Raw genomic sequence first — 23361 nt, forward strand, 5'->3', positions numbered from 1 at the left:
AAGCTCCTCAACCAGTGAACGACAGTTCCGACCTGACTCCTCACATTCACCGTGATTGTTGTCTTCATATTCATACTCATTCATTCTCTCTCTCTCTTTCTCTCTCTCCCCCCCCAGTGTTTCATAGAATCCAAAATGACCTTGAACTCTATAGACCAGACTAGTCCTAAACTGATTTTCATGCTTCTATTTTATATCAGCCTATTTGCACCTTGATTCATCTCTTTATTCAATGAAGGATTTGAAGTAGAGTTCAATATTGTTACTAAATTTTTGTCTAGAAAATATAAATGTGATAATCAAGTCAAAATATTGTTATAACATTTGCCTTGTTTCTGAACAGTCAAAATAAGGGAAGGGAAGGGGAGGGGAGGGGAAGGGAGGGGAGGGGAGGGAAGGGAAGGGAAGGGAAAGGAAGGGAAGGGAAGGGAAGGGAGGGAGGGAGGGAGGGAGGGAGGGAGGGAGGGAGGGAGACAGAGAGACAGGGACAGGGACAGGGAGGAAAAGTCCATTGTCAGCACTTAGGCAAATTTCTAAGTCTGAAACTAGCCTAGACTACATAAAAGACCATGTCTCAAGAAGGAAAAAAGAAATGACTATTAAATAATTCTCAGTAGAGGGAAGAGGCATAGTTCTTCAGGAGAAAAGAATTACTAATAGATGGCATAGCTTCTAGATGTTCAAAGTGTCCACACAATTGAACAATTGAAGAGGGGACGAGGTAAGATGGCTCAGTGGGTAAAGGCACTTGCTTTGTCAAGCCTGATGACCTCGAAGTTAAATCCCTGGAGCCCACAAGGTGGAAGGAAGAAGTAACTCTTCCAAGTTGTTCTATGACCTCCACGTGCACACATACTAAATAAATACAATTTTTAAAACTTTTAAAAACTGATCAGGATTGCCATAATATCTTGAGGATAAAGATATTTGCTTGGTCAGCCTAGCAACCAGGTTAGATTCCCAGAACCCATGTAGAGGTTGCAAGGAAAGAACCCATTTAACAAAGTTGTCCTCTAGCAACCTAATGTATGCTGTTTGCCCAATAACAAATAAAAATTAAGATAAATACATGTGAGCTGGGTGTGGTGGCACACGCCTCTAATCTCAGAACTTGGGGGCAGAGTCAGGCAGATTTCTGAGTTCAAGGTCAGCCTGGTCTACAGAGTGAGTTCCAGGACAGCTTGGGCTACATAGAGAAACCCTGTCTGGAAAAAAAAAGATAAATACACATGTGTACATACATAATATATATAATATAATACATATAAAATAAGTAAAGGTAATACAATTGAGAAATATTTAGGGTACAAAGTTAAGTGTTATAAAAACAAGTGAAATAACGAAACAGTTATGGCCCTAACCTTTCCTCCTACCTTCTCAAGGGTATGACTTATTTGAACACAGGACCTTATCTTATCCGTCTGTACCACAACCAGAACATAATCACTGTGGAATGGTAAACATACTGTAGTTCATATGTAACTGTACTTAACTGCCTATATTTACTTGACTCATTCAATATGTGGCTTATAAGATAAGATAGAAACAATAAATATATAAAATGTTAAACCAGAAACAATGAGTATAGAAGATATTTTCTGATTTAAAAAAGTTACTGTTGCACTATGATTGGCAAAGTTGATTAGCTGTAAAGTTCCAAATTGAACCTTTTCAATTTACAAATTTCTTACCAAACATCATATCTATTTCAGATTCTTTTTAAAGAATCATGAGATATTAATTAGCAGGAGTATTACTGTTACATTTGGAAAAGAATATAAAGCTTTTTAAATGCTTTGCTTACAATGAATTAATCAGATATTTCATGTTAGTTCAAAGTCTAACAAGAGAGAACAACCAGAAATCTCCAAACTCAAATTTTTGTCACAAAATTATGACAAAATTTTTAATAGACTTAGCTTCTCAACATAGTTAAGTCATACTGCTATCTGATAAAACCCACACTATCAGAAGCTGGAAAGGGGCTGGTTGAGGTAGCTGGGTCAGCAAAGGGGATCTCCCCCATTTCCTGACGGCCTGCTTTCAATCCTCAGGACACACATGGTAAGACCAAGAGAGCATCCACATGCTTTCTCCTGATTACCACATATGCACTGTGGCACACATGCACAGCCCTCAACCCAAATAACTATTAAAAAAATATAGTAAGCTGTAAAGACTACCCCTTAAATTCAGTTCCTATTTCTTTACCTTTTTCTTGCTTTCATGTAGAAAACCACAATCAAAATTACTCCTTTTAAAATAGGAAATGGTCTTCAAAGAAGAACTTGGACTTCTTCCCCACCACCACCACCACCACCCCGCACCCCCCTCCCCCAAGACAGGGTTTCTCTGTATAGCCCTGGCTGTCCTGGAACTCACTCTGTAGACCAGGCTGGTCTCAAACTCATAAAAATCCACCTGCCTCTGCCTCCCAAGTGCTGGGATTAAAGGTGTGCACCACCACCGCCCGGCTGAACTTAAGACTGCTAAAGACTACTTTAACAAGAATGTGTACTTTAAAACGAATCAACCAAGACTGACAAACTCAGTAATTTACAACTAGAGACTCTCCACTGTACAAACAAAAACCTTAGAAATGGAAACCAATGTCATACTGCACAGCTCTGATCTAAGCATTCAGGAGGCTGAGGCTAGAGGGATGGAGAGTTTGAGGCCAGCACTGATTTTATCTCTAGAGCCTTTGTAAATAAATAAAATAAAACAAAGAGTGACATAGTCTACAGAAATTTATTTTCATCTCTTAAAAAGCTCTTATTCCACCAGTCGTGGTCCATGCCTTTAATTCCAGCAATTGGGAGGCAGAGGCAGGTTGATCTCTATGATTTCTTGGCCAGCCTGGTCTACAGAGCAGGTTCCAAGACAGCCAGAACTACACAGAGAAACCCTGTCATGAAAAAACAAAAACAGAAAACAAAACAAACAAGCCCAAAACAAACAGCCACCACCAAACTAAAATCCAAACAACAACAGTAACAATACAACAACAAAACAAAACAAAACCCTCTTGTTTCCGGGTCTGGGTTCCCAAAAGTATAGAGATCAATGATAATAATAATGACTTCTTGCCACCATTTTTTTTTTTTAATTAAGGGGTCTGGAGCTAGAGATGGCTTAGCAGGTAAACATAGGTGCTGCTGAGTCTGAGTTCATTTCTAGGGTCCACATGGCAGGAAGAGTACCAACTCCAGGAAATTATCTCTGACTTCCACATGCACGTCATAGCATATTGGTGTAGTCACACCCACACATATGCACACACTTAAGTAAAATAAATAATGTTTTTCAATTAAGGGGCTGAGCCAGTAAAATGGCTCAGGTGATAAAGTATTTGTCACCCACACCTGATGTTGTCCTCAGACCTCCACACATGTACAACAAATGCTTTCTCTCTCTCTCTCTCTCTCTCTCTCTCTCTCTCTCTCTCTCTCTCTCTCTCTCTCTCTCTCTTTTAATTACGGAACTAAATAAAGGCTGGAGAAACAGCTCAGTAAAGTCCTTGATTTTCAAACTCGAATACCTGAGTTCAATTCCCAGAACTTGGGTGCAAATGCTGGTCATGAAGATATACTTGTAATTCCAGCACTGGAGAGGCAGGAACAGGAGGCTCTTTGGGCTCTCCAGCCGGCCGGCCAGTGTAATCTAATCAGTGACCTCCAAGTCAATAAGGCTGTGTCAAATGAGATGAGCAGCATCTTGAGGATGTCGCCTAAGATAATCCTTCAGTCTCCAGAGACATGTGTAAGTACATTTAAAAACATTTTTGAGGTGCTTTAATTCATTCAGGAAATGTGGGGGGAGGTAAAGCTAATAAAGTACCCCCTCCAAAAGGTCAAAATATTTTTGAAAAAGTAAAAATAGCCACGCATAGTGGCCCATGCCTTTAATCCCACCACTCTGGAGGTACAGGCAGGAGTATCTGTGAGTTTAAGGCCAGCCTAGTCTACAAAGTGAGTTCCAGGACAGCTAGGGCTACACACAGAGAAATCCTGTCTCAAAAAATCAAAACAAAACTTTGGAACTAAAATGAAAATATTGATAATCAATACTTCTGAAAAGAGAAATGAGAATAGATTTCATAGAATATGACAATTCCAAAACACTGAGTGTGATTCACTAAGCTAGAAAACAAACCTAGGTCAGGCAGTGGTGGCACACATGTTTAATCTCAGCACTTGGGAGGCAGAGGTAGGTGGATTTCTGAGTTTGAGGCCAGCCTGGTCTACAGAGTGAGTTCCAGGACAGCCAGGGCTATACAGAGAAACCCTGTCTGAGGGGGTGTGGGGGAAGGCTAATAATGTACCTGAGGTCAGGGGAGTTATTCACTGGATCTACCTTTTGTAGGAAAGGCAACAGTATTCCTCTCAATGTGAAACAAATTATCAAATAAAACATTTCAGTTTAGTTCAAAGGTTAGGAGCACCTGCTGCTTCTGTGAAGGAGCAAGGCTGGTTCTTAGCCCCCCACAGCTGCAGTTATCTGACCTCCTGCTCAGGCACCAGGAACAAAGACCGTGCATACACATATATGTAGGTACTCAGAGATACACATAAAAATAATGCAACTTTAAGTATAAAACAAGTTTTGCTCAAATTTCTTACAACAGATCATTTTATGTCTAAAAAGATTTTAGATAAGCAATTCTTTTTCAAGTCAAAAAGAAAGTTTTACTGAAAACAGCACTTTGTACAAAGAAAAAGGATCATTAAAAATAAAAATAATTGTCATTGTTGCTTTTTGGTTTTTTTGAGTCAGAGTTTTTCTGTGTAACAGCCCTGGCACTTGCTCTGTAGACCAGGCTGGTCTTGAACTCTCAAAGATCCACCTGCCTCTGCCTCCTCAGTGCTAGGATTAAAGGTGTGCACCACCACCGCTCAGCAAAATAATGAAAATTTGTTTGATTCTGTTATGTCTTTGTTGTGTAGTTCTAGAATACTATATGTGGTGGTTTGAATAGGCTTGGCCCATGAGAAGCTGCACTATAAATGTGACCTTGTTAGAGGAAGTGTGTCACTGTGTAGGCGGGCTTTGAGGGCTTTGAGGGCTCTAGTGCTCAGGCTCTGCCCAGTGCAGAAGAGCCAGTCTCTCCTAGCTGCAGTAGATCAAGATGCAGAACTCTCAGCTCTTTCTCCAGCACAATGTCTGCCTGGACACTGCCATGCTTCCTGCCATGATGATAATGGACTGAACTTCTGTAACTATAAGCCAGTCCCAATTAAATGGTGTCCTTGTCAGATTGTAAGAGTTGCCTTGGTCATAGTGTCTCTTCATAGCAATAAAACCAAAACTAAGACACTATATAATCCTTGATACAAAAGTTTATAATCAGTTTAGGATTAAACTATTCAATAACCATATTTTCTTGAGCATAGTTCACATCTGTATACTCAGCACTTGGGAGGCTGAAAGGACTGCTGTGAGTTCAAGGCCAGCATGGACTACATGAGTTCTACCTGGGCTACAAAGTAAGACTGTCTCAAAAAAAGGCCAAATTTTCTTATTTGAATATAAGATGTTCAACTCACAAGCATCTCCCTCACAAGTTCTTCAAGTGCTCAGGCTTCTTTCTATAGGAGAGTCTACAGCAAAAACTAGATAAACCACTGATTTCTTAATTAACAAAAAGAAGCTGCCTAACTCTTACATATCATCAAGACTAAAACCAAAGTCATGGGATAAAGCTCATTGTTTTGCTCATTAGGTTCTGTAACCAAAAAAATCTACTGAAAATCTGTAATATCTGCTAAACAGCCTGTGAATTCATGAATTTTAGTGTTTGAGCTCCAAATTCCTACTCTTTTGTATTTAGCTCAAGTTGGACCTTCTCGGGTTCCAGAGGATGAACTTAATTCCATTCTCAAATACACTTCACTTTCTGGTGTTGAAAGTTACACCTGACAACTAGCAGTTCCTCAGCAGCAGCCCTCCCACCTGGGTATGGAGGCATACACCTATAATCCAGCACTACGAGGACGATGCTTGTTACTACACTAGTTAGATACATCATGAGACCCCATCTCACAAGAACCATACACAACAGCAGGTGTGCATACACCCCTAACGTGACCAGAGAAGCATGACATGATCTGGGGCATGGCTGATGAGCACATCCCTAGGACCCACATGGGAGAAAAAGAGAATGTATTCCTCCGAGTTGTCCTCTGGCATCCACATGGACACCATGCCATGTGTGCCCTGCCCCCAAATAATAAATTTAATTTAAATTTAAAGAGAAAAGAGATCATGAAGTTTCTCATCAATTTTTTATCATTTTAACCGGTTCTTTTTATAAATTTCACTTTTTAGAATTTGTCCATTTTCATTAGCAAAAGACAAAATTATCCATGAGATTGGAAATAATTTTAAAAGTCAGAAATAACACGTAATTGCATTAAAAAATGAACCTGGGGAGATTGAAGAAATGACTCAATAATTAAGAGCACTTGCTTTTCTTGCCAGAGTCAGATTCCCAGCACCCACCCGGGATCTTACAGCCTTTTCTAATTCCAGTTCCAAGGAATCTGATGCCCTCTTCTGACCTGCAAGGAAGGGTACCAGGCTTTTGCATGGTATACACACATATATGGAAACAGGCAAACACTGGCATACATAAAAAATTAAACCTAAAAACTTTTTTAAAAGGTTTTAAAAACAAATCTGAAAAATGAACTTTTGTTACCCTAAATTACCTATACCTTCCTTTTCATCAAAAAGTAACAAAATGTCACTTTTTATACACTTCAATACTAGTTTCTCTTATATTGGAAAACTTCAAAGCAAACAATGGAACTGTGTGTACTTCATCAATGTCAGAACTGCTACACATACAGTATCTGTGTAACACAGACAGCATACATAATTACAGACAGCTCAACTAAAGAAGGAAGTCTAGCAGGTATCTCCGGCTCAGCCATTTCTGCATGTGTGGGTGTCATGTACAATAGGAGCAACAAGGAATTAATATTACTCCAAGAACCCAGATCTCACACTTGATTGTGTGATAACAATTCCAAGTGCATATTCTGAGCCCTGGCAAATGAAAAGGCCAATCACTCCCTGTAGGAGTCCACTCTTTAATGAAGAGAAAAGCATTTTACTTACTCTGGTCAGCATAGTTTTTTGCTTTGAGTTCAAGTTGTCTTGTTTGAGATTCTAGAGATTCCACTCGAGTCTGTAAATCCTTTTTTTCCTGTTCTTGAGAGTCTTCAAATTCAATGAATTTCTAATAAAGAAGAATATACATTTTCACTATTGAAATGAAGTCTAGTTTATATTTTTCAACACCTGTTTTTCAAAAATAATAATCAGGGGCTGGAGAGATGCTTCAAGGTTAAGAGCACTGGCTGTTCTTCGAAAGGACCCCAGTTCTGGTCCTAGTACCCACACAGCAGCTCACATCCTTCTGTAACTTCACTCCCAGGGGATCTGACATCCTCTTCTAGCCTCCAAAGATGCCAGGCACACATGTGGTACACAGACACACTTGCAGGCAAAAGTCTCAGCAAAGCTGACAACAAGCAAGAGTTGACAATGTGGCTCAGCAAAGGCATCTGTCACCAAACCTGATGACCTCAATTTGATCCCAGGACCCACAGAGTAGAAGGGGAAAGCTAAGTCCCAATACTAACTCCTTTGCCCTGTCCATGCATGCCATCATACATAAAATCAAAAAGAAATTATCCACATTTAACATACATATTAAATATATAGTAGTATCTAAGAGATCTTAAAAATCATGAAATTGGGTTAATTTTAAGTTTCTCTAATATTATATCAAAAACTTCAAATACAGTATTTAGTAGTAAGGTGTTATCATTTTTACATTCCTCAAAGAGAATATATATATCACACTACAATTAAATCTTTTAGCATACTTGCATATTCATTTTGAGTTGAAAAAAAATCTTTGGCCGGGCAGTGGTGGCGCACGCCTTTAATCCCAGCAGTTGGGAGGCAGAGGCAGGTGGATTTCTGAGTTCGATGTCAGCCTGGTCTACAGAGTGAGTTCCAGGACAGCCAGAGCTACACAGAGAAACCCTGTCTAGAAAAAAAAAAAAAAAAGAAGAAAAAGAAAGAAAGAAAGAAAGAAAGAAAGAAAGAAAGAAAGGAAGGAAGGAAGGAAGGAAGGAAGGAAGGAAGGAAGAAAATCTTTAATCCACAGTATGTTTAGAAGAGACAAAAGACTAACAGAATAATATTTGGCAACTGATTATTTAACAAGCGACACTGGAGCTGGGTGTATGCAGCTCCATGGGATGGTGCTTGCCTAGCATGTAGGAGGCAGGGGTTCTGTTTCCAGCACTGCTAAATAAATAAATAAGATCAGCAATAAGTAAGTTTATGGATTTACCTAGTGATGTAGGTTTAAATTCAAGAAAGAACCTGGGCTAGGAATATTACTACCAACGAAACAGAATTTTAAAAAGGCTGGTTGAATGAAATCATTAAATCCTAGTCTCCATCTTAATCATTCATCAGCAGCGTCTACCAACTGCTTGCTTTCTTCTCTCTGGCTTTCCTTATTTCCCTCCTAGTTTCTGGTTGCTCTTTCTTGGTGCTCTTTACTAGCTGCTCCTCAATTTTTTTCACACTGAAGTGTGCTCCATCCTTGGACACATTTTCACCACTACTTCTACCACTACCTCTTCTTCCTCCTCTTCCTCTTCCTCCTCCTTCTTCTCTTCTTCTTCTTTTTGTTTGTTAAATATTTTTAAACATATTCAACCGGGCATGGTGACGCATGCCTGTAATCCCAACACTTGGGAGGCAGAGGCAGGCGGATTTCTGAGTTCGAGGCCAGCCTGGTCTCCAGAGTGAGTTCCAGGACAGCCAGGGCTACAGAGAAACCCTGTCTCAAAAAACCAAAAACAAAACAAAACAAATAAAAACGTATTCATGCATGTTGGAGGTCTGAAGACAATCTTGTACAGTGTGTTCTCTCCTTATACTTTTAGATGGGTTTTAGAAATGGAATTCAGATACCAGCTTGCACTGCTAGGAAGAGGATGCCTTTATCCTCTTCACTATCTTTTTTTATGATTTATTTTTATTTTATATTCAGTGGTGTTCTGCCTGCTTGTATGTGTATGTGAGGTTGTCAGATCCCCCAGAACTGGAGTTAGAGACAGTTATGAACTGCAATGTGTGTACTAGGAATTGAACCCAGGTCCTGTGGAAGAGTAGCCAGTGCTCCTAACCACTGAGCCATTTTTCTCTCCAGTCTCTGCCCCTCACCCAATCCCATACACACTTAGCTATCTTAATAGCCCTTTAAATTATTTTTTGAAGGAAGACCTTACTATGTTGTCAAGGTAACCTAAAGTTCACAATCCCCCTGCCTTAGCCTTCCCCACAAATAGGTAGGATTACAATGCCATAGCGACTGGCTTCCTCCTTGTTCACTCTGTAGGTGATTGTGTGTGTGTGTGTGTGTGTGTGTGTGTGTGTTCATAACATGTGAGGGCAGGTGCACCTGTGGAAGTCAAAGGACAACTTCAGGTCTTGGTTCAGGACAATGTCTTTTTGTTGGTCACTACTGCTTGTGACGGACTAGCTGGCCCACAAGCCTCCAGGGATTCTCCCTGTGTGGGAACCCATCTCACTATAGGAACACTGGGATTGCCAACCTGTACTACCTTACCTGGGTCTTATGTGGGCTCTTAGGATTCAAACTCAGGTCCTTACACTCGTGCAGCAAGCTCATTACCAGTCAGCCATCTCCCCACCCTTCATTTCCTCTTTTTTGTGAGCTCATATATTTTCATTGCTTTAAATAATAACTATGTTGACAACTTCCAATTTTCTATCTCTAGTTCAAACCTGAACTTCAAATTTACATGTCCACAGTCTACTTACTAGGCAACATAATTTGGATTCTAATAAACACCTTAAACTAAGCTTGTTGAAACCTGATCCTCTCCTGGTCTCTGGTTCATTAAATGACTGTATCCATGTCTAAAACTTTGGGATCAACTTTGAATCTTCTCTAATGGCTCTTATCAGATCTATCAGCAAATCTATCTCATATCTGACCACCTTTCATTCTCTCCACCACCACCCTGATCTGTGCCACCATTATCTACTGTATGAATTACTACTACAGAATTCCCCTCCTAAATGATCTCTTCCCTTTTACCCTGATCCTCTAAAATGCAAAATAGTTAAGAGGATCCTTTCAAAGGATGTCAGGTTTTCTCTTCTGCTCAAGACCTGATGATCTATCTAGCACAGCCCTCACGATGGGCATCCTGGAACCCACACAGTCTTTCCCCACCATCCTCCTACTTGTTTGCTATCAAGCTTCTTTTGAGAAGAAGTACTCTGAGGCTTAAGGAGTAAGCATTGGCCTTGTTTCCTGCTGTTTGACGTTATCGTCCCTGGGTAACCATCTGCTACCTCTTGACTTGCCTTCATGCCTTTGTTCAAACTTAACCTTCCTAGTGAGACCTTCTAAGTTCTCCTATCTTCCCTCCTTACTCTTTTTCAGAGCAATTATTCCCATACCTCATCCTGACTATTTTAATAATTTATCTTATTTACTATGTGCCGGTCCTTGCCACAATGCAGGCAACATAAAGGCATTGCTTTATGTACTGATGTAACCCTAGTAGAAAAAGTTATGACAAGTTCTAAAATGTTTGTAATACAAATAAATCAGTAACTAAAGTTTCAAAGTAAAAGCTGAAATTTACATAAAAAAACTTTATAAATTACAAAGAGAATCCTTATGATTTACTAGTTCAATGGTAGAGCACTTTCCACAAAACTGACCAAACCAAGAACCAAAAAACCCACAAAACTGGGGCAGGGGAGGATGAAGTTTCAGTGAATATAGCCTTCTCCATCCTCCCACTAATCCCCCAACACCTCCCCTCCTGCTTTCCTGCCACATCAGCATGTATGCATGTCAGTCCACATTCTGCTGCACAGAGAATGCAGTATTCTAAGTTTCTTCCTCCTACTACCATCCCTTCTTTCCCTATCTCCTCTCCTTCTGAATCCTTTCCTCTTCCCTTATAGTCCCCCTTATATTTTCATGTATGAGATACTTGTCTCTGTGACTCTGTCTAATTACTCTTAACATGATCTTTACTTCCATACAATTTTCTGTAAATGACATAATTTTATTCTTCTTTATGGCTGAATAAAGCTATATATATATAATATATACATATACAATATGCATAATATATATTATATAATAATATGCATTATATCTATACATATTCTTTTTTCAAAGATTTATTTATTAATTATATGTAAGTACACTGTAGCTGTCGTCAGATACTCTAGAACAGGGCATCAGATCTTGTTACGGATCATTGTGAGCCACCATGCAGTTGCTGGAATTTGAACTCAGGCCCTTCGGAAGTGCAGTCGGTGCTCTTAACCACTGAGCCATCTCTCCAGCCCCATATTCTTTATCATTTCAACTGCTGAAGAGGTATCTTGGCTGATTCCATATCCTGGTTATTATAACTAGCACAACTAGCACAATAAAAAAGTCATTAGTTTTAAAGTGCAACTTTTTTTAATCCTTTACTGTTTATTACTCCTTAAAGTTCTTTTCTTATTTTTTATTTTGTTTGTTTGAGACAAGACTTATTGTGTAGCCCTTAATGATACAGAACTACTGTAGAATTCAAGCTGGCCTCAAGTCTGAGGCAGGTCTATTGCTTTAGCATTGCAAGTGCCAGGACTTTAAACACAAACCACCACACCTACCCCAAGCTTTCCATTCACTACAGAAAACACTGTTTCTGTCTATATACAAAGTCTTCCCGTGGAAAAATGTCTCTCCCTATTTCATGTTAATTCTCTTCAGTCTATGTAATCTGATGGGTGGTGACTCCATCTCCTAGGGAGAGATGTACCAGACCGCTCAGAGTCCTTTCTGGGATACTGGCTAATTATTAGGAAAAATACTACCTGCTTTGTTTTTTAAAACATTATTATTGTTGTTGTTGTTGTTGGTGGTGGTGGTGGTGGTGGTGGTGTGTGTGTGTGTGTGTGTGTGTATGTGTGTACATGCACATGTATACATGCACATGTATGTGATGTGTTGGAGAGGGAGCTCAGATGTGTCACAAAATGCAGAGGCCAAAAAACTTTGTGAAATCAATTCTATCCTTCTACCTTTTCATAAATTATAGAGATCAAATTCAGGTTACAAGACTTATCAGCAAGTGATAAGCCATCTAACCAACTCTGTGGTTCTATTTATTATAATTTGTATATAACAGCATTTGTGTGCAAAATAAAATTTAAGAACTATTACTGTAGCCAGGTGGTGGTGACAGTGCACGCCTGTAATCCCAGCACTATGGGAGGCAGAGGCAGGCAGATTCCTGAGTTCTAGGCCAGCCTGGTCTACAGAGTGAGTTCCAGGACAGCCAAGGCTTAAAAAAAAAAAAAAAAAAAAAAAAGAACCATTACTGTAATCCGGGCTTTTTGTTGACATTTATTGTTTGGAAATAGGAACTCACTCTGCAGCTCTGGCTGTCCTGGAACTTGTGATTTGCGTGCCTGCACCTTTGGACTCTTGGGAGTATAGGGGACAATACGAACTTATGTCAGGATCTAAAAAAGAATCAGTTCTCTGATGAAGCAAAACGCCTCTAAGTCCAGATGGCTTATAGGGACTGTTTTGCCCTACTGTTCTAGATAAAAACAAATGGATTCTTTGAAAAGGCAAGCTCCTCAGAGACTGTTGCTCTCTGGAGTAAGACACAGGAGGCCAACAAAGGTTGGAGAGCCCTTTAAATAGAATTCTGAGTATAACAATTGTCTAAAAACTTAGCACCACCAAATAACAGGCTTCCTTGCTGCCAGACATCCTCCAAGATAAACACCCTGACTTATTCTGAAGGGAGAAGAGATGGTTTCCATTATAGAATCATTACTTATTTTCAGTACTTATTTTTTAATGCAGCTTGTTTGTTTTTTTGGTGTTTTGTTTTTTGGGGTTTTTTTCCTTCCTGAGACAGGGATTCTCTCTGTATAGCCCTGGCTGTCCTGGAACTTATTCTGTAGACCAGGCTGGCCTTGAACACAAGAGATCTGTCTGCCTCTGCCTCCCAAGTGCTGGGATTAAAGGCATGTGCCACCACTGCCCAGATCAATGCAGCTTGTTTAATGAAATAAGAACTCAAAGTCATAAAAGTAACATAGGAAGGAAGCAACCCCCCCCCCCAAATCTAAGGGTAAAAAATAAATGTTAAGTTATTTACCTAAAAGTTAGTGTAAAAAAAATCAGGTTTATACCAGGCATGATGGGGGCTGGAGAGATGGCTCGAAGGTTAAGAACACTTCCGGAGGTCCTGAGTTCAAATCCCAGCAACCACATGGTGGCTCACAACTATCCATAAAGAGATCTGTTGCCCTCTTCTGGAGTATCTGAAGACAGCTACAGTGTACTCACATATAATAAATAAATAAAGCTTTAAAAAAAAAAAAAAAAACACCAGGCGGTGGTGGCGCACACCTGTACTCCCAGCACTCTGGGAGGGAGAGGCAGGCGGATTTCTGAGTTCGAGGCTAGCCTGGTCTACAGAGTGAGTTCCAAGACAGCCAGGGCTATACAGAGAAACCCTGTCTCGAAAAAACCAAATCCAAAAAACAAATAAACAAAAAAAACAAAAAAACAAAACAAAACAAAAAAAAGCCAGGCATGGTGGTTTATGTCTATGATTCTAACGGAAGATTAGAAATTCAAAGTCATTCTCAGCTACAAAGTACTTTCCACACAAGACATCCTCTCTCTCTCCTCTCTCCTCTCTCCTTCTCCCCACTCACCCCTGACACACACACACACACACACACACAGTCAAAATAGCTATGGTGCTATATACCTGTAATCCCAGGATTTAGGAGGCAGAGACAGGAAAATCATATGTTCTAAGCCCTAACAACTGAATCCCAATCCCTAGGACCCACAGTTGAAAAGAAAAAAGCAGCCCCTGAGAGCTGTGCCCTGACCTCCACATTTGTACTTAGCATGTGCATACCCATTCCCATACCCATGTCAAAATAAATGCAATAACAAAAAAAATTTTTAAAAAAGCAGGTGGTGGTGGTGCACATCTTTAGTCCTAGCATTCAGAAGGCAGAGGCAGATGGATCTCTGAATTTGAGGCCAGCCTGGTCTACAAAGTGAGTTCTATGATAGCAAGGGCTACATAGAGAAAACTATGAAATACCAAAACCAAACCAAACAAAGTGAAAAATATGTTGAAGTTAGTCAGGCATGCACATGCCTTAAATCCAGCAATCGGAGGCAGACACAAGTAGATCTGAGGTGAAGGACAACCTGGTCTACATAATGAGATCCAGGACCAGCTGAGGCTGCATCAGGACCAGCTGAGGCTGCATGGTGAAACCCTGTCTAAAAGAAAAAAGCAAAACCAAACAAACAAAAAAACAAAACAAAAACAAAAAGCAAAGAAAGAGATAGAGATAATTAACCATTATCAGACACTTGAAACTATAACCTGAAGAAAAAAAAGAGAGTGCAAAACTATTAGAAGGGGGAAGAGGAGGTTCTGAGGAAAACAGACAAAGCAACCGTAAATGAAAACTATAATTAATAGAATCAAAGACAGAGAAAAGTCACTGCTCTCATAGAACCACAGCAGTGGGCTATTTTTAACAGAGAGAAGGGGAGAGAAAACAAAAATAAGTACGAGCTCCCAAAAATCTAAAAGTATAAAGAAGAACCAAACTTTCTTTTTTAAAACCTATACCTTAAACCAACCAGTAGATAAAAGGAAACACTCCTTTGTAAAAAACAAAACAAAACAAAAAAACCCTAGCTGAAAGGAAAATAAATTAGAAATAGCACCATTTCCCAACTCTCAATAAACTAATAGTAAATACTTGGTTACTAATTAGATTTTGCTGGCTGCCTCATGAACACTTTTATAATCAATCTTTTAAACCAGACTTTCCAATACCTTTCTCCTGAATGATGATTTTAATGGACTATTATAAAGGTCATCAAAGAGTATAATTCAGGCTGTTCAAAAACAGAGAAAGAGGCAGACAGACATAGAGAGATAGAGACAAAGAGATAAAAGAATGTAACACTTGGTTACTAGCTCACTTTACAAAAGAAGAGTCAGGAATATCATCATGAGCTTTAGTCTCAGCACTCAGAGGCAGGTGGATCTCTGTGAGTTCAAGATCAGCCTGATCTACATCACTAGCTCCAAGCAAGCCTAGGCTAATAAAGAGAGACCCTATCTCAAACCCCACCCCACGATCAAAAACAGTCTCTGAAATTCAAACTAGCCATGTACATTCAGGTATGGTTACTACCAACTGAATAAAAAATTCACCAAAAAATGGAGTTAATCAGTAAATGTGAGAAAACATATTCAACTAAAGCAGGGGACTTAGGGAAAGCAAGTCAAAGCAAGAAGTACTTAATAGACAACAGAGAGCAACAGAAACCAAAGTCTGATCTGACAAATGTTGACAAAGATGAATGGAAGTAAGAACTCTATTAAACTTTTTCAAATGCTTTTATTATTTTATGTGTATGGGTGTTTTGCATACATTTATGTTTGTGTTCTGTGTGTTTCTGATGACAGAGAATATTAGATACCCTTAGAATTAGAGTTACAAGAGAGAGTCAAAAGACTTACGGAAAAACTTTTTGAAAGTTTTAGCATAACTTGGCACCAACAGTAAGGGACAAAAATTTGAATGCACAAAGAGAACTGTAAATGAGCTTAGGCTTAGCAATTTGACCTTTAGATATTTATCCATTTGGCCAGCAAACACTTACTAAGTGTCCACTGAATGCTCAGTTTGGTGGAAGAATAAAAGCAACAGGTTAGTCTAATATGGTAAGTGAGATGTGAAGAAAAGGACAGGACACTTGGTGTGGGAGGATATGAAACACCATAATTCATACATAGGTGTTCATAAAAGGCAATCCAGTTGATCTTAAACAACAAATCAATCAGTTGATAGGGTTGGCAGGATAACTCAATGGGTAAAGTTGCCTGCTGCTCTAAGTCTGATTTAGTTTTATCCCAGGAATGCATGTGGTAGGAGAGAACAGATTCCCAAAAGCTGCCTTCTGACTGCCACATGCACAGCCCCGCCTCAACAATAAATATTTATTTTTAAAAATTAAAAGAAAGCCGGGTGGTGATGGCGCACGCCTATAATCCCAGCACTCTGGGAGGCAGAGGCAGGCAGATTTCTTAGTTCGAGGCCAACCTGGTCTACAGAGTGAGTTCCAGGACAGCCAGGGCTACACAGAGAAACCCTGTCTCAACAAAACCAAATCCAAAATATAAAAAAAAATAAAAGAAGTTTGCTTTTATGAAGGCCAGGAAAGAATACAAAATGTTTAGTGTGGTTCAAAATGGACAGCTGAAACTCATAAGAAAGGGACATCTACACACATAGCCTTCTACTTAGAAACAAGGCATTTCAAGAAACTTAGCTAGAGACACTAAGTGTGAAGATGATCTCATCCGATATCCTTGGTTTTCTTTCTTCAGTACTGCAAGTGATCCCAGGGTATGGACAAGACCCCGAGCTATGCACTAGTCCCAGACTTCCATTTTGGAGAAATGGAAACTTTATAGGTTACCAATACTGGAAAGAAAAATTAGTCCTTCATTCAGAAACGTTCAGCTCCTCCTCTGTGCCAGTTGTGAACAGTGGTGGACACTAGTTTCCTTTCCAGGAGTGACAAGCAGAGTGAGAGATCAACCACCTACACCGTGATCCTAGAACCGGACTCGGAAAGGCAGACTTAGACACTATGACAACGCAAAGTCAGCACCATGCATGCTAGTAGCTGTTTGGGAGGCTAAAACAGGTAAATGAGCTCAGGAATTTAAGACCAGATTAGACAATATGCCACCCCCTCCACCACCCCCAAATAGAAAAATACCACAGGGAAAGAAAGTACAAATGCATGGAAAATGAAGGCAAAGTTCCATGTCTGCTGCTACAACCTTGGTGAAAAAAATAAATAAAACTAATAAGTTAACTAAAAAAAATAATACTGATAACTAGAATTGAGGGAGAACTAGGTAAGATGGTTAGAGAACAAGAGAAGACGACTTTGGGGGTAAGTTCATTTTTAAACATGTTAGAAAACATTCATGTCCAATAGGTAATGTGACTGAATACAAATTTCTAAAGAGAGAGGAAGAAAACCACTGTATCCCAAGCAAGAGCATAAGTATCAAGACAAATATTTGTTAAATCAAAGACATATCTATATGGAATAATGAACAATGGTAATTAAACCCATGGGAATGGAGACTATCAGCTACAGGTATGCAGAATGACAAATCAAAAGTCACATGGGGGGTGGGGGGGGGCCTGGAGACATGGCTCAGTGGTTAAGAGCACTGACTACTCTTCCGAAGGTCTTCTATTCAAATCCCAGCAACTACATAGTGGCTCACAACCATCCATAATGGGACCTGATGCCCTCTTCTAGAGTGTCTGAAGACAGCTACAGTGTACTTACAAATATAACAAATAAATAATTCTTTAAAAGCCAGGCTGTGGTGGCACACGCCTATAATCCCAGCACTCTGGGAGGCAGAGGCAGGTGGATTTCTGAGTTCAAGGCCAGCCTGGTCTACAGAGTGAGTTCTAGGACTGCCAGGGCTACACAGAGAAACCCTGTCTCGAAAAAAAACAAATTAAAAAAAAATCTTAAAAAAAAAAAAAGTCATATAAGAGAAAGGCAAAGGAAGCAAACACTAACATAAATATGGGAATTCAGTGCTGGGGGACAGAATACAAGAACGCTCCAAATCACACAGCCTGCATATAAGCCCTCAATTCAATTCTCAGCTCTGCGAAACATTTATTGGAAAGAGTTGCCAAAAGTTACACATTGCTGGGAAGTCAAGTTTGAAAAGGAATATGGCTAAAAACAGAAAAAAGCCACTTATGAAAATAATACACTTTTCAATTTTTTTCTATAATCAGGAAGAGAAATTCTAAATGTAAATGTTAAGTTTCAGACCAAAAAAAAAAAAAATTCAGACCTAAATATTTATTCTTATCAATCTAATTGCCTCCTGCATCAACTTAACCTTTTTTATAAGCTTGTTCCATTTAACATGCCTGCTTCTTTATTCTATCATCCTATTTACTTCCTAAATAGCTTCTACAATAATCTGCAATCTACTGTTTTTATTTACTTTCTTCTCCTTTTTAAGGTGGTAGGTGGAGTCTAACTATGTAGCTTATATCTATAGTCTAACTATATAGCTCATAGCCTGGAACCCATGACTCTCTAGCCTAAGTACAGGCAGCTACCACACTAGCTAAACTCCTCCATCTTCCCTCCTTATTCTCTTGCTCCTCTCTCTCTCATACTGGGAATCAAACCCAGGCCCAGCCCTGTGCATATTAATCAAACACTCCACCACTGCCACTCATTTAAAAAGCACAAGATAGTTAGTCTCTCTATGTCTCTCTGTCTTTCTGTCTCTCTGCCTGTCTCTGTCTCTATCTCTCTGTCTCTCTGTCTCTCTATGTCTCTCTGTCTGTCTGTCTCTGTCTCTCTGTCTCTCTCTGTCTCTTTCTGTCTCTGTCTCTCTCTCTGTCTCTCTCTCTGTCTCTCTGTCTCTCTCTCTCTCTGTCTCTCTCTCTCTCTCTCTCTCTCTCTCTCTCTCTCTCACACACACACACACACACACACACACACACACACACACACACACACACACACATAGGCTCAGTAGCTGTCCTTTGAACTCAAGAGACCCACCTGCCTCTGCCTCTCTAGTGTCGGGATTAAAAGCATGTACACTATACCTACCTTTGGTGTTTTGTACCCAGACTGGCCTTCAACCCATTATGGAGCTGAAGGTGACCTTGAATTCCTAATCTGATACTCTTGCCTCTACCTCCTCAAGTATAGAGTATAAGAGTGTATCACCCAGTGTCCCGCGCTTTCGTCTCGCCAGCAAGAACGCACGCAGGACACTAGGATCCTTCTGCAGCCAAGCTTTTATTGAAGCTTTTCGTGGAGGAAGACCCTGAGCCCAAGATGGACGTCGTTATATACCCCTTGGTGTGGCGTGTACATACTTAATTGGCTGTTCACTCATCACCCCATATCTATGTCACGGGATGGGCAGAGACTAGGTGTGATTTATACTCTTGCACATGCGTACCTAACTTGTTTACCAAGAATGCTGAGCTGGCACAACGGAAGCCAGCGCCATCTTGTAATGGCGAGTACTGTCACGGCTTTCCACAACCCAGCACTCTGGGAGGCAAAGGCAGGCGGATTTCTGAGTTCGAGGCCAGTCTGGTCTACAGAGTGAGCTCCAGGACAGCCAGGGCTATACAGAGAAAGCCTGTCTCGAAAAAAACAAATCCAAAAAACCAAACCAAACAAACAAACAAAAAGTGTATCATCATGGCCAGATACAGTCTTAATGTCAAAATAATATTGTTTTATAAATGTCAAATTAAATTTTTAAGACAGGGTCTCACTATGTAGCTCTAGGTATCCTTGAACTCACTGTGTAGACCAGGCTGGCTTTGAACTCAGAGATCAGCTTGCTTCTAGCACCTGAGTGCTGGGATTAAAGATGTGCACCACTACACCTGGCCAAATTTAAATTTCTTATAGAAATAGCTAAATTACAATAATTTCTTCTTTTCCTTATAGTTATATTAATGAACTATAAAGATATTAATGAGTTGGGCTGATGAGCAAATCGACAGGTATAGTAAAGGTGCTTGCCTGGTAAACCTAGGGACTGGAGTTCAAGCCTGGGGATCCCCCAAAATGTAGGAGAACCAGCATCACAAAGTCGCCCTCTGATGCACACACATCCTAGCACACATAGACATCATATGCTCACATACAATAATTTTAAAATATATTGACTTATTCATCTTTGTAAGTGACATATACCATGATCCTAGGTCAAAGCAAAGCCAGGCTTTGCTGACTACATCTGTAATGCAAACAACTGAGAGGTGGAAGAAGGAGAACGGAGGTCGGGGCTAGCCACCACAACATAGCAAGTGTGAGTATAGCCTGGACTACATGAAACACCTTCTCACAAAACAACAAAACTAAACTCAAGACAAGTGTAGTAATGCACTGCTTATGTTTCAGCACTTTTGAGGGAAAGGCAGAAATCTCAAGTTTAAGACACGGTAAAACTTTGCCTCAAAACTTTTAAATTAATTCAAATAGAACTTAGGTGATACTAAAAAGTATTCTCAAATCCAAATATGTTGTTGTACTGAGGAAAGTGTCAGAACGTAAATTTACTTTCAAACAGTTCAGCAATAAAAGAAATATGTGTACATAAGCCAAGACGGCTCAACAGAAAATGAAAGGCACTTGCCATGCAAGCCTGGTAGCCTAAGTTTGATAGAGCCCACATAAAGGTGAAAGGACAGAACCAACTGTACCATATTGTCTTTTAATATACACACAAACACTCGTACTAATAAGATGTGCATATATACATCAACAATCAACACCCTGACATTCACATATACATCACAAAGATGTATAAACTACTGAATCTTGATAGTGAGTATACAGATATTCAGTGAGTGGCTTTGCAACTTCTGTGTGTGTGTGTGTGTGTGTGTGTGTGTGTGTGTGTGTACTTTTTCCTAATAAGAAACAAGTGGGCTAATTGATGATAACACTGTCCCGACCATGGGACTGGAGAGAACATACTGTATTGCTACTCTTGCTCTCACAACTGCACTTTACAGCCTCCCATGTCAGGCAGCTCACCATGTTAACTCCAGCTCCCGGGGATCCAATACCCATTCTGGACTCCAAAGGCACCATGAACATTCCCACATATGACACACACATACTAGTTAATAATTAAAGCTGTGGAGATGGCTCAGTGGTTTAGAGGACTGACTGCTCTTCCAGATATCTTGAGTTCAATCCCTAGCAACCAAAAATGATAGCTCACAACCATCTGCAATGAGATCTGATGCCCTCTCCCACTGTGTCTGAAGACAGTGACAGTATACACACATACATAAAATAAATAAACAAATAAAAGGTTTTTTAAAAATTAAATCTTGAGCCGGGCGTGGTAGCACAAGCCTGTAATCCCAGCATTTGGGAGGCAGAGGCAGGCAGATTTCTGAGTTTGAGGCCAGCCTGGTCTACAGAGTGAGTTCTAGGACAGCCAGGACTACACAGAGAAACCCTGTCTCAAAAAAACAAAAAAAACAAAAAAAAAAACAAAAAACAAAAAACAAAAATTAAATCTTTAAAAATATAAGAAGTAGGGGCTAGAGAAATGATTTGGTAGATAAGAACATCTGCTGCTTTTGCAGAAGACCCAAGTTTGGTTCCCAGAACCTACCACCTACCACCCACAACTCCAGTACCAGGGGACCTTCTTCTGCCATCTTTGGGTATCAAGCATCTAAGTGGTTCAAAGCACTAAATGTAGACAAGCAAAGACATTTCAAAGAAGGTTTAAAAAAAAAAAAAAAGGTTTCCCAACCTTGACTTTTAAACATACTCAGTCTAGCAAATGGTGGTGATGCATGGGAGGCAGAGGCAGGTGAATCTCCGTGAGTTTGAGGCCAGCATGGTCTTGAGCTCCAGTACAGAGCAGCCAGGTTTTTGTGAAAAACACAGTCTCAAAAATAAAAATAAAGTACAAATAAAAAAGAAAGTGACAGAGGACAGCCAGTGCCTTCTTCTAGCCTCCCCATTCATGCACAGAAACATGCACTCACACATATTGACACACAAATATATCAATCTTTAAAAACAACACAAAACCAAACGGGTCTGAAATGGTGGTATATGTCTGTAATCCTTGGGAAGCAGAAGCAGGAAGATCAGTAACTCAAGCTTATTCTTGACTACATAATGAGTTCCTAGGCTAGCCTAGACTACAAAGCTGTTTCCAGAATAATGCTGATCTTTTTGCTTTTTCTTTTTTTGTATTCTTTTTTCCACAGGTTTCTCTGTGAAGCCCTGGCTGTCCTGAAACTAGTTCTGTAGAACAGGTTGGCCCTGAACTCAGAGATCCACCTGCCTGTTCCTCCCAAGTGCTGGGATCAAAGTCATGAACGACCATGCCTGACTGCTCACCTTTTCCCTAAAAGAATTAATGAAGACATCAGCACCAAAGTTGATTATTGGAGAAAAGAGAAGCCATAGTACCACAGGATACAAACCACAGCATTTTATTATATGAAGCAAAGCTCAGGTTTAATAGATATTTTAAGTCTTAAGCATGAAAGTAAAGAGATAAAGATGTATCTAAGAAAGTAAGAGACACCCAAGAGCACAAGTGTGGGCTTCTCTAAGATAATCATAGCAAGTGATACATACTCAACCGTAGGTAAGGCTCCTCAAGAAAGATGTTCCCACATTCAAGATTTGATTTTTAGTTTATGTATTTTATTCTTATTAGTATGTGTGTCTGAGTGTCTATATATGCATCATATACATGCAAGAGCCTGAGGATCTCAGAAGCGGTTGTCATATCATTCCAAAACTGGAGTTACAGGCTGTAAGCTGCCTTGTGGGTGTCAGGAATCTATGAAATTGAGGAAACTTAGAATCATCTGAGAGATGGATCTCTGATCATACCTCTGGAGTTTAGATTACATTGTTAATTGATATAGGAAGACCCATTTTTCTGGAGGCAAGAACATTCCCTAAGCAAGATTCCTAAGACTACACAGAATAGGGTAAGCTGACACTTACAAGCATGTATCCATCCTTCTGTTTCTGACTGTGCATGCATTGTGACCAGTTGCTTCAAACTCCTGCTGCCTGGACTTCCCTGCCATGATGGACTGAACTTTGGATTGTGAGCTAAAATAAGCCTTTCTTCCTTGGGTTGCTTTTTCTTTTAAAGACTTATTTTATATGTATGAATGTTTTGCCTGCATGTATATATGTATATGTGTGTATACCTGGTATCCATGGAGGTTAGAAGAAAGCATCAGATTCCATAGAACTGGAGTTACAAATAGCTGTGAGCCATCATGTGGGTGCTGGGAATCAAATCTGGGTCCCATGTAAGAGCAACACATGTTCTTAACGGCTGAACTATATTTCCAACCCCCTAAGGTTGCTTTTATCAGAGTCTCAACACACTGATAAACATCAAAGTGTCATCACACTGATAAACAAGAAAAGAAACATTCAGGTTCACTGAAACTCTCTTTATAACTAAACAAGGTGAGAGCAGCGGAGGATGGCATTTAGAACCAACTCTGACCTCTTTACTTGTACACACATGTGAATACACCCCTAATGAACATGGAAACCATATACATATGTGAATACACTCCTAATTAACATGGAAACCATACATACAT

General features: G+C 39.8%; 1 protein-coding gene across 4 annotated transcripts in view; it reads right to left on the reverse strand.

The window, feature by feature from the left end:
- Spag9 (sperm associated antigen 9) overlaps positions 1 to 23361 on the reverse strand; it is a 132801-nt gene that overhangs the window by 103641 nt on the left and 5799 nt on the right. For all 4 annotated transcript variants that reach the window (XM_052193885.1, XM_052193884.1, XM_052193883.1 and 1 more), the window contains exon 2: positions 7123 to 7243. In XM_052193885.1, coding sequence (XP_052049845.1) covers positions 7123 to 7243 — 121 coding nt within the window. The remainder of the gene's footprint in view (positions 1 to 7122; positions 7244 to 23361) is intronic.

Source organism: Apodemus sylvaticus, chromosome 10 (genome assembly GCF_947179515.1).
Source record: "Apodemus sylvaticus chromosome 10, mApoSyl1.1, whole genome shotgun sequence".
In the NCBI taxonomy this organism is placed as follows: Eukaryota; Metazoa; Chordata; class Mammalia; order Rodentia; family Muridae; genus Apodemus; species Apodemus sylvaticus.